At 38.3% G+C, this 12414-nt stretch overlaps 1 protein-coding gene across 7 annotated transcripts in view; it reads right to left on the bottom strand.

Moving 5' to 3' along the window:
* The window catches only part of PRIMPOL (primase and DNA directed polymerase), a 39966-nt gene that overhangs the window by 16429 nt on the left and 11123 nt on the right, over window positions 1-12414 (bottom strand). For all 7 annotated transcript variants that reach the window (XM_029226478.1, XM_029226483.1, XM_029226481.1 and 4 more), the window contains 2 exons: window positions 8683-8830; window positions 4119-4406 (listed from right to left, as the gene is read on the bottom strand). In XM_029226478.1, coding sequence (XP_029082311.1) covers window positions 4119-4406; window positions 8683-8830 — 436 coding nt within the window. The remainder of the gene's footprint in view (window positions 1-4118; window positions 4407-8682; window positions 8831-12414) is intronic.

The raw sequence follows: 12414 nt of genomic DNA on the forward strand, positions 1-12414 counted from the left end.
ACAGAAACGAAGACCCAACACAACCAAAAATAAAAATAAATTTAAAAAAAAAAAAAAGATTCCACATCTTCGCCCAACGTTGGCTTTCCTTTAAAAAACAAAAAAGCAAAACAAGACCTATCTATATGCTGCCTACAAGAGATGCACTTCAGTCATAAGGATACACACAGGCTGAAAGTGAAGGGGTAAAAAAAGATATTCCGAACAAAGAGAAGCAAAAAGAAAGCTGGAATAGCTATACTTGTATCAGACAAAACAGACTTAAAACAAAGACTGTAATAAGAGACAAGAGCATTACATAATGATAACTGATAAAGGGGTCAATACAAGAAAAGGACATTTGTAAATACTTATATACACCCAACATAGGAGCATCTAAATATATAAAGCAAATATTAACAAACCTAAAGGGAGAAATAGACAGCAATACAATAATAGTAGAAAAATTTAATACCCCACTTACATCAGTGGATAGAGCATCCAGAAAGAAAATCAGTAAGGAAATATTAGCCTTAAAGGACACATTAGATCAGATGGACTTTACAGAACATTCCATTCAAAAGCAAGAGAATACACATTCTTCTGAAATGCACATGGAACCGTCTCCAGGACAGATCATATGTTAGGCCACAGCAAGTCTTAACAAATTTAAGAAGACTGAAATCACATCAAGCATCTTTTCTGACCACAGTGGTGTGAAACTAAAAATTAATTACAAGAAGAAAACTGGAAAATTCACTTGTATGTGGAGATTAAATAACATGCTAATGAGTAAGCAATGGGTCAACACAAAGGAGAAATAAAAAAATACCTTGAGATAAAAGAAAATGGAAACACAACATACCAAAATGTACGGGATGCAACAAAAGCAGTTCTAAGAGGGAAGTTAACAGTGATATAGGCCTACCTCAAGAAACAAGAAAAATCTCAAATAAACAATCTAAAATTATACATCAAGGAACTAGAAAAATAAAACCAAATGAAGCCCAAAGTTAGTAGACAGAAAGAAATAAAAGATCAGAGCAGAAACAAATAGAGACTAAAAAAAAACAAAACAAAAAGATCAATGAAACCAAGAGCTGGTTCTTTGAAAAGATAAACAAAATTGATAAACCTTCGGTAGATTCACCAAGAAAAAGAGAGGACTCATATAAATAAAATCAGAAATGAAAGAGGAGACGTTACAACTGACACAAAGGATCATAAGAGACTACCATGAATAATTATATGCCAACAAATAGGACAACCTAGAGTAAATGAATAAATTCCTAGAAGCATACAACCTGCCAAGACTGAATCATGAAGAAATCGAAAATCTGAATGGACCAAGTACTAGTAAGGACACCGAATCAGTAAACAAAAACCTCCCAACAAAGCAAAGTCTAGGATAAGATGGCTTCAAATGTGAATTCTATCAAAGATTCAAAGAATACCAATCCTTCTCAAACTCTTAAAAAAAAATAGAAGAGGGAACATGTCCAAACTTACTTTATAAGACCAAAATTCCCCGAGAGCAAAACTAGACAAGGATACCATAAGAAAAGAAAACTACAGGCCAATATCACTGATGAACATAGATCAAAAAATCCTCAACAAAATATTAGCAAACCAACTTGAACACTACATTAAAAGGATCATACACCATGATCAAGTGGGATTTATTCCAGGGATGCAAGGACAGTCCAACATCCACAAATCAATCAATGTGATGTAACAACACATTAACAAATGAAGGATAAAAATCATATGATCATCTCAACAGATGCAGAAAAAGCATTTGACAAAATTCGACATCCGCTTATGATAAAAACTTTCAATAAAGCGGATACAGAGAAAACATACCTCAACATAAAGGCCACATATGACAAGTCCACAATTAGAAATACTCAGCAGTGAAAAACTGAAAGCTTTTCCTCTAAGATGAGGAACAAGACAAGGACGCACACTCTCACCATTTTTATTCAATGTAGTATTGGAAGTCCTAGCCACAGCACTTGGGCAAGAAAAGAAAGAAAAAAGGTATCCAAATTGTAAAGGAAGAAGTAAAATCACCATTGTTTGCAGATATATTGTATACTTGATATTATACAGGTCTGCCTCAACTAACAACTGGTTACATCCCAACAAATAAGTTGAAAACGCATTTAATACACCTAACCTACCGAATATCATAGCTTAGCCTAGCCTACATTAAATGTGCTCAGAACACTTACATTAGCCTACAGTTGGGCAAAATCATCTAACACAAAGCCTATTCTGTAATAAAGCACTGAATACCTCATGTAATTTATTGAATAGTATATTGAAAGTAAAAAGAACAGAATGGTTTTCTGGATACAAAATGATTGTGACTGATCTTATCACCTGACTGCATGGCTGACCGTGAGCTGCAGCTCACTGTCACTGCCCAGCATCACAAGAGGGTATTATACCACATATCACTAGACCAGGAAGACATCAAAACTGAAAATTCGAAGTACGGTTTCCACTGAATACATTACTTTTACACCACTGTAAAGTCAAAAAATTTTCAGTGGGGAAAAAAAGTGGTAGGTCAAACCATCATTAAGTCAGGGATCATCTATATGTAGAAAACCCTAAAGACTCTACCAAAAAAATGTTTGAATAAATGAATTCAGTAAAGCTGCAGGATACAAAATCAATATACAGAAATCTGTGGTGTTTCTATACACTAATAACAAACTATCGAAAGAGAAAATAAGAAAACAATCCCACTTACAATTGCATCAAAAAGAATAAAGTATCTAGGAATAAATTTAACCAAAGAGGTGAAAGACCTGCACACTGAAAGCTACAGGCATACTTCAGAGCTACTGTGGGTTCAGTTCCAGAACACCACAATAAAAGCAAATATCAGAATAAAGTCACACGAATTTTTTCGCTTCCCAGTGCTTATAAAAGTTATGTTTATATTACATTATAGTCTATTAAGGGTATAACAGCAGTCTTTAAAAATATACATACCTTAAGAAATACTCTGTAACTAAAAAAGTGCTAACCACCATCTGAGGCTTCAGCAAGTCATCGTAGTAACATCAAAGATCACTAATCATAGATCATCAAAACAAATAATAATGAAAAAGTATAAAATATTGCAAGAATTACCAAATGTGAAACAGAGACACAAAGTGAGTAAATGCTGTTGGAAAAACTGCGATATCAGTGGTTGACTCAGGGCTGTCACAAACCTTTAATTTGTAAAAAACACAATATCTGTGAAGTGTCATAAAACAAGGAATGCCTGTTTTATTTCCAAATTCTTATACTTGGTTGTCAGGGGTGCTAGAAAGATATGCAATACAGCAGGAACACTTCCTATTCTCAGCCTGATTGGCCTGGTAATCTTGCTTATAGCTTAAACCTCCTTTTCTTCAACTTGTAGACACTGAAGCTCTCTGAGTTGCTCTAACCATCAATGGCAAAAATGCTGCTCTTATGGTTTTTCAAATCACAAGCTAGAACTCAACATAAAAATGAGGTTTAGTTCACCAAATTGGAGCTCAGCTGAATTAGGGGTCCTGATTGGCCTGTGTGTTACCTAAACAGGCTGAGGTCCTGTGCCAGTGCTTCATATATCCTCAGATTCAGAGACCAGAAGCAAGCAGGGCAGAAGAGAGCACAGCTGAAGAAGCCACCAGTTTTATCATAGGAGGAAGTTGATGAAATAACCCTGCAAAGCTCTTCAGTGCAGAAAATGCCAGGCTTACTTTGCCACCTAATAGCTCCATTTTTACATTGTACCTATTTTTACAATTTATTTCATCTAATTAAACCTGTCAGCAGCACTGGAGACTGCTATCCAACTGTCCCCTGTCATGAATCCTGTGAACATTTCAGAGCAGGAGCCAGCCACAACCATTCTCTTCTGGAGCTCAGGCCAGCCTGCTGCTTAGGTCCCCACAGCACCCCTTTAAGATCTCCTAACAGAAACCTACTAGATTTCCTGCACCTGAGCTCGCTGATCACATTCTGCTAGTGACCCCAGTCGTTGTGGAGCAGTGGTGGTAGTAAGAGTCCTAAGCAAAGTGACAGGTGGGCACTGACTGGTCTCTCACAGAAGTATACAAGTCCAACAGAGAGCTATCAATTCTACTTACCTAGATCTACAAAAAGATGCTTTTCTCCTACATTATTCTTCACAATTAAAAATGAAAGATCAGGACTGCTTTGCTTAGCTGACCCCAGCCTCTCCAGTTTCTTTGAATTCGTTGTCCAGCTCTCTCCCATATCCTTATCTGTGGACTTTTTGCTAAAGGAAATTCCTTGTTTAACTGGTGTTTCAGAAAAATGGGAAAATTCATGGCCCATTGTCTCTGGAGTCATATCATCATCTTCACTAGTAATTAAGTGAAAAGCAGGCTCTAACATTTTTCTCACAAAATTACCTAAAGGAAAAATAAAAAGGTTAATCTAATTCTTTTCTGCAAACTATAACAAGATCTAGGCACAAACCTACACAGGACAATTTTACACAGTAAGGCTTCTACTTTCAATTTCTGGTTTTAAAACTGAGTTGTTGGTCTTCCCTGGTGGTGCAGTGGTTGAGAGTCCACCTGCCGATGCAGGGAACACAGGTTCGTGCCCCGGTCCAGGAAGATCCCACGTGCCGCGGAGCGGCTGGGCCCGTGAGCCATGGCCCCTGAGCCTGTGCGTCCGGAGCCTGTGCTCCGCAACGGGAGAGGCCACAACAGTGAGAGGCCCGCGTACCGCAAAAAAAAACAACTGAGTTGTTATTATAAACTGTAACACACCTCTCCTATACTTCCTTCCTCTTGTGTCATCTTTTACTTTTTAAATTCCCTTTGACAGGGGAGTTTGGTGTAACTTGTAAACAAATCATCTTAGAAGGGAAGGTTAATGTGAGACAATTTGTCAATGTTGCTAGTATGGGCCTGGGCCGAATGCTCTGTCACCAAAAAAGCACCATTTTAATGAATACAAATTGAGTAGAATTTACAATCACAATCAATGATTAAAGAATGCAAGGTTCCGACTGGAGGGGTGGGATAGGGAGGGTGGGAGACGCAAGAGGGAAGAGATATGGGAACATATGTATATGTATAACTGATTCACTTTGTTATAAAGCAGAAATTAACACACCATTGTAAAGCAATTATACCCCAATAAAGATGTTAAAAAAAAAACTTTGATTAGGATTTAAAAGGATTTTGAATTGGATACCAGCTGAATATTTTCTTTATTACTGAATAACGTCTTCTATTAAAGCTTCAGTGTGTTTAATGTTAAAAAAAAAAAAAAAGAATGCAAGGTTTACACAAGTAAACAGTGCTGCCACACTCTCCCCATGTCAGGACGTCAGCAAATTTCTCAGGACTTATCTTCTCTCCTTCACTCGCATGACGCGCCCCAAGAACCTGGACATTCACAGCCATCAGTTTAAGGTTCTTGCTCCTCCTGCCTCTCCCGATAACTGGTCATGAGCAGGTTGTGGCCCAATAACTAAAGCCCAAAACTAAAGCAAGTAAATACATCTACTGTATTTCAACATTTATTCTAAGAGCTCTAAATATGAGTGGCACTATCTTTACATAGAAAAGATGGTATGACAATCCAGAGCTTCTTTCAACTCTCATAATTTGTATCATAAAATCAAATAACCATCTGGTTAAGTTGCTTCACGCATAACAATACTGGAGAAATGCACTACCATAAGAAAAACTTAACTTTAGTCTTTAAAATTGGTATAGTCTGGGTTTGTCACTTTATTTACCAGACAGCTTGAACCCTTAAATCATAAGATACACATGCTCTAAGTTCAAAATTCTTTCTCCAAATTAGACTTAATTACTTCCCTCCTCAAAGAAACAAATCCACTATCTTCTAAAACTAAAAATCAAAATGAAAGCAAAAGAATTTGATCCTTGCAATCATACACAGACATGATTATCTCTGGAATGAGGGAAATAAGGTAAACACTGAGTAAAAAGAAATCATGATATATCAAAGAACAATAAAGCAGTCCAAACATAAATTGATAAAGTAAATTTTCCTGGAAATGTAAAATTACACCTACTTGACACCAAGAAGGCGTGGCTGCAGAACCAGTTGCCAAGACTGTGCTTAGGAGGCCGGGCTAGGACAATGGACGGTGTAACCACCTTAATACTAACACCAGCTCCAGCAAACTACTCTGCTTTCTGCTGCCCTTCCCAATAGTATCACCCTCACCTCATCATTAATACAGGGACAATTTTATTGGCTGGGAATAACTCAAAAGAACGTATCAATCATAGAAATTTCAGGTTCTATGGCAGGCTGGTAGGAAAGTATTTCAAGGAGATCAAATTTGTACATCTTGCTAACATTCTATGATCTTACAGTTCCTAATTCCTCTTTCTGAAAGGTTGACAAAAGGAAGTGGAAATGTCACCAAGAGATACATTGAGGGAGGGGAACCAAAGTGGTGAATCTGGACTATTTCATAATCTCTGCATCTCTGGTTCTGACAGTTCGTAATTCTGGAGGACCGAAGCCACAGATGGCATCCCGTTTACCAGGTCTGACCGTGTCTCCCACTCCAGCCACACCAGCTGCTCCCCAAATTAGTCACGAACTCTTACCTCTATACTTTTGCTTACGCTGTTCTGACAGTAAAGCCTTTCTTATCTTTGCCTGATGGAATCTGATTTAAAGCCCAGCTTCAACGTCAGTAGGAGACACTGCTCATTACCGGTCAAATCTCCACTCTCCTCTTCCGCCTAGCAGCAAATCTCCGTGCTTAGCCTCGTGGCTAGGAGCCAGAGCAGACCACAAGGAGTAAACAGGAATCAAAGAAATACCTGCTTAGGACTCTACCCCCGCACCAGACAGCAGAGCCACCTAACATTCAGTCATTCATTCAGCAAATATTAAATGACTTCTTGTATTTATGGTAGCTGCTGCTGCTGCTGCTACTGTTATATTATTATTACTGATAAAGACATTACTGTCTGATAAGCTCTGGAAATACAATAGTGAATAAGAAACAATCCATGCCCTAAAGAAACATTAAGTAGAATAGAGAAGACAAAACAAGAAATTACCCCAGGAAGTGGTGAACCCTTTGGCATGATAGGCACTGGGCACGCTCTGCAGCCCAGAGGGAACACGAACCTAAGTCTTAGGGTTTTGGGATGTGACAGAAAAGGCTTCTCAGATGACAATACCTACACTGAGTCTTAACAGACCAGGTGAACTGGTCAGACAGCAGCGTCAAAAAATGCAGAGGCCTAAGGACTAGAGAAAATGTGGCCCCCATGGGAGCTAAGTGAAGGACAGAGTTAGAAGTGCCAAGTGGTGAGAGATGAGGCCAGTGCACAACGGGCCTCATCATGCAAACTAAGACACCTGGACTCTTCCCTGAAGGCAAGGAATAATCCTGGAAGGGTTTGAGGCACACAGTAGTATGATCAGACCACTCTAGCTAGCTGACTAAAGAAGTAAGCAAGACACAGCATTTCCACTTGGGTAACTGGGTGAATGGTCATACCACTCGGATATACACCTCACAGGAGAAGGAGCAAGTTTGGGAGAAAAGATGAGGAGACTGGTCTAGGACACACTGAGTTTCAAGTGTCTGTGTGGGGATGTTTAATGGGAGAACTGTCTTGGCTGCAGATAAAGACTTGAGTCATCAACACACAGATGGGAACTGAAGCCATGACGGTGGATGATCATTAAGGTTACAGATGGAGTGAACAAAGGGACAAGGACAGATTCAACAATTACTAATATCCAAGGGATGAAAGAGACAGAGAAGAAATGTCCAACTAAGCTAACAGAAAATGGGGAGATAATAAGGAGTCCTAGGTATACAGCACACTAGGGCACTGTGACCTAGTGTTACCCTAATCTAGCAATTAGACGTTGACTTTTATGCCAGTCTTAGTGACTATGTTCATGCCTTTTGCCTTTGGTACTCTGGAAACTGTCAGACACTTGTTCTGAAATGGATTACCTGTTACCTGAACTTCAGTCACTCATCTGCTTGCCCTACCCCTGCTCTGATATACACTCAGGATTTTTGCTTTTATTCAGACCTTGGTTTTCAGTGTTCCCTTTCTGCCTATCTGTTCCCCTTTGGACTGAATTCATTTTATACCTGGGCCTATATCTCTAAATGTCCAGTCCTGGAATTAATCCTCTGGTTACACTTTCAGGCTTACACATCTACACTTCTCTCCAACCCTAAGATTTGGCCTGGAACAATAAATAAGGCTTCGTTAGTGTGGCCTGGAACCCAAGCCCAGTTCTCATGTACTAAAAGCTAAGGCAAGGCTAAAGCGAAGGTCAGAAATCCAGATCTGAGGCATTCACAGATAAGACTTGAATTAGGCCTCTCCTGCATTACCCAGAAAACTTCTGAAAGGACTCCTGTTGGAACAGAAACCAGGACCAGGGCATGCATGGCCATCCCAGTATCTACAGCAAGAGGAACTAATGCCAAGGATATCCTGAGTACATTAATGTGTCTAAAATGTATCTAGAATAGGAAGATAGATCTAGAACTAAAGGCCAATCCCGAAAACATGAAAAATCATGATTCATTTTTTTAGGACAGGTTAATGACCATAAAACCTGACAAATAAAAAACTTTAAGAGGAAAGGAAAGCATACGTTTTTAATATAACTGTGACTTTTTAAAAAAAACAGTACACTTACCAACATGAATATTATCTTTAAATGCCACATCATGGAGTTGAAATATTAAATGGCGGCTAAATTTTTCATTGGTGCTAGAATCCAAGATGAGAACATCTTCAGCTGAACAGCTAACCCTGTAAAACTGCTGAAGTGCTTTACAAACATGCTGAAAACACAAGTAAAACATCAATAATTAGTGTTTTTTGTTTCAAAATTTTTCCATGAGCAAAATTCAAATATCTTGGTACAAGTCTGTTTTTTATTTTGATATCAGATTATTACATAACAATTTTACTGAATTACTTATGTACTGAAATATAGATATTTAAATTATTATACATGTTTATGTTAAAAATGCATAGGCTCTCAGGGTTAAAGGCCTCTCAGAATTCAATTTATCTTATACATTAATCTCTAAAATCAAAATAAAAATATTTCTTTTTAAGCACCTATTTTTATAAATTTTATTTATGTATTTATTTGTTGTTTGGTTGCACCAGGTCATATTTGCGGCAGGTGGGCTCCTTAGCTGCGGCATGCATGTGGCATCTAGTTCCCTGACCAGGGATCGAATCCAGGCCCCCTGCATTGGGAGCAACACAGTCTTTATCCACTGTGCCACCAGGGAAGTCCTAAGCATCTCTTTAAATATTATCTATGAGTTAAAAAGTCACAATTCCATTGTTTCTAGTTTTAGTTTTCAGAAAGTTGCTCATGCACACTGAGCCCAAATCTACGTCCAAGAATGTGGCCTCCAGGGCTAGGTGATGCTACTAATGAAAGCAGTTACACATCACAGGAAGGTAGCGAGCGCAGGGTTAGGAGCACACGATTAGGAGTCAGAAAGGTTTGAGCTCTGGCTTTGCCACTTACCAGCTCTGTCGCTTTAGTCAAGTCCAAACCTAACATTCCTCAACTGCAAATGGAATAATAATAGAACCTAACATTTCAGGTTGTTGTAGGGAGCAAAGAGAAAATGGGAGTAAAGAGTTGGCCCAATGCTGGCACACGTAACTGCTTAAAAGCATCAGCTGTGCAGCCACAGAACAAGTCACTTCTGAAGCCTCAGTCTTCTCTTTTGCAAAACGAAGGTACTTTTAAGAAACACCACACAGGTATGGTACTGGCACAAAAACAGAAATATAGATCAATGGAACAGGACAGAAAGCCCAGAGATAAACCCACACACATATGGTCACCTTATCTTTGATAAAGGAGGCAAGAATATACAGTGGAGAAAAGACAGCCTCTTCAGTAAGTGGTGCTGGGAAAACTGCACAGGTACATGTGAAAGAATGAAACTAGAACACTCCCTAACACCATACACAAAAATAAACTCAAAATGGATTCAAGACCTAAATGTAAGGCCAGCCACTATAAAACCCTTAGAGGAAAACATAGGCAGAACACTCTATGACATAAATCACAGCAAGATCCTTTTTGACCCACCTCCTAGAGAAATGGAAATAAAAACAAAAATAAACAAATGGGACCTAATGAAACTTCAAAGCTTTTGCACAGCAAAGGAAACCATAAACAAGACGAAAAAACAACCCTCAGAATGGGAGAAAATATTTGCAAATGAAGCAACTGACAAAGGATTAATCTCCAAAATTTACAAGCAGCTCATGCAGCTCAATATCAAAAAAACAAACAACCCAATCCAAAAGCAGGCAGAAGACCTAAATAGACATTTCTCCAAAGAAGATATACAGATAGCCAACAAACACATGAAAGGATGCTCAACATCACTAATCATTAGAGAAATGCAAATCAAAACTACAACGAGATATCATCTCACACCAGTCAGAATGGCCATCATCAAAAAATCTACAAACAATAAATGCTGGAGAGGGTGTGGAGAAAAGGGAACCCTCTTACACTGTTGGTGGGAATGTAAATTGATATAGCCACTATGGAGAACAGTATGGAGGTTCCTTAAAAAACTACAAATAGAACTACCATACGACCCAGCAATCCCACTACTGGGCATATACCCTGAGAAAACCATAATTCAAAAAGAGTCATGTACCAAAATGTTCATTGCAGCTCTATTTACAATAGCCAGGACATGGAAGCAACCTAAGTGTCCATCGACAGATGAATGGATAAAGAAGATGTGGCACATATATACAATGAAATATTACTCAGCCATAAAAACAAATGAAATTGAGTTATTTGTAGTGAGGTAGATGGACCTAGAGTCTGTCATACAGAGTGAAGTAAGTCAGAAAGAGAAAAACAAATACAGTATGCTAACACATGTATATGGAATATTAAAAAAAAAAAAAGGTCACGAAGAACCTAGGGGCAAGATGGGAATAAAGATGCAGACCTACTAGAGAATGGACTTGCGGATACAGGGAGGGGGATAGGTAAGCTGGGACGAAGTGAGAGAGTGGCATGGACATATATACACTACCAAATGTAAAACAGATAACTAGTGGGAAGCAGCCGCATAGCACAGGGAGATCAGCTCGGTGCTTTGTGGCCACCTAGAGGGGTGGGATAGGGAGGGTGGGAGGGAGGGAGATGCAAGAGGGAAAACATATGGGGACATACATATATGTATAACTGATTCACTCTGTTATAAAGCAGAAACTAACACACCATTGTAAAGCAATTATACTCCAATAAAGATGCTTAAAAAAAAAAAAAAAACACCACACCGGGTTATCTTGGAATTAGCAAAAATGTCTGTACACTGCCAAACACTTAGATACCAAATAGTTATGCAGTAAATTGTGTTTATTAATGTTATTTTGGTATTATAGCATACCACCTCCCATCATGCTCTCTGATCCTACTCTTCTTCAGTAAATTTTCTCAGAGAAGTCTTCCTCAATTTCCTTATCTACATCAAATTGCCCCATATATATTCTACCTCTATTTGTAGTACTTACACAGCTGCAATTTTTGTGATTATTTTGATAGGTTTCCTCTATATCATAGAGAATATCCCTCAGGATCTGTTCTCTCCTGCTTCTGTAAATAGAACCCTGATTATTAGCTAGATATGAGGTCGTCGAGAATAAAGACCATGTTCCCCAGACTCCCTTGCAGTAAGGTGTGGCCATGTGATTAAGTTCTGGCCAACAGGATGTGAGCAGAAGGAAAATATTCCACTTCTACATTATAATCTTAAAGAAAAGGGGCATGCTCACCCCTTCCCCATTTTCTACTGTCTAAAATGTAGACACAGCAATGCTGAGCCATCTTGGGCAATGTAAATAATGGCATCTTAGGAAGAGTAAAGCAATAGGCCTAGTCCCCTAATACAATGGAGTCACATCCAGGTGTTACATGAGAGAGAAATAACTTTCTATCTTGTTTATGCTCCTTTAATTTTAGGTCTTTATTATGGCAGCTAAATCTATCCTAACTTATTATCCTCCATTACATGATAAATTCTGTGAAGGCAGAAATCATGTCTTTTTGGGCTAGCCATTGTATTGTTAATGCCTAGACACACTGACACTAAGAGGCTGAAAAAATTTTGATAAATGAATAAAGTCTAGTTATGTACTTTGGAGCTATACAGAATAAATGTAATAACTGTAGATAATAAAAGTAATCATAGTCCCATTAAGTTCTTTTTCCCAAGTTAAATTTTAAATAAAATTTTAAGTTACAGGGAATATAGCCAATATTTTATAATAACTATAAATGGAGTATAGTCTGTAAAAATTTTGAATCACTATTGTACACCTGAAACGAATATATTATTGTAAATCAATTATACCTCAACTT

The sequence above is a fragment of the Monodon monoceros genome, unplaced genomic scaffold (genome assembly GCF_005190385.1).
Source record: "Monodon monoceros isolate NGI ecotype Baffin Bay Population unplaced genomic scaffold, NGI_Narwhal_1 Super_Scaffold_17, whole genome shotgun sequence".
Lineage (NCBI taxonomy): Eukaryota > Metazoa > Chordata > Mammalia > Artiodactyla > Monodontidae > Monodon > Monodon monoceros.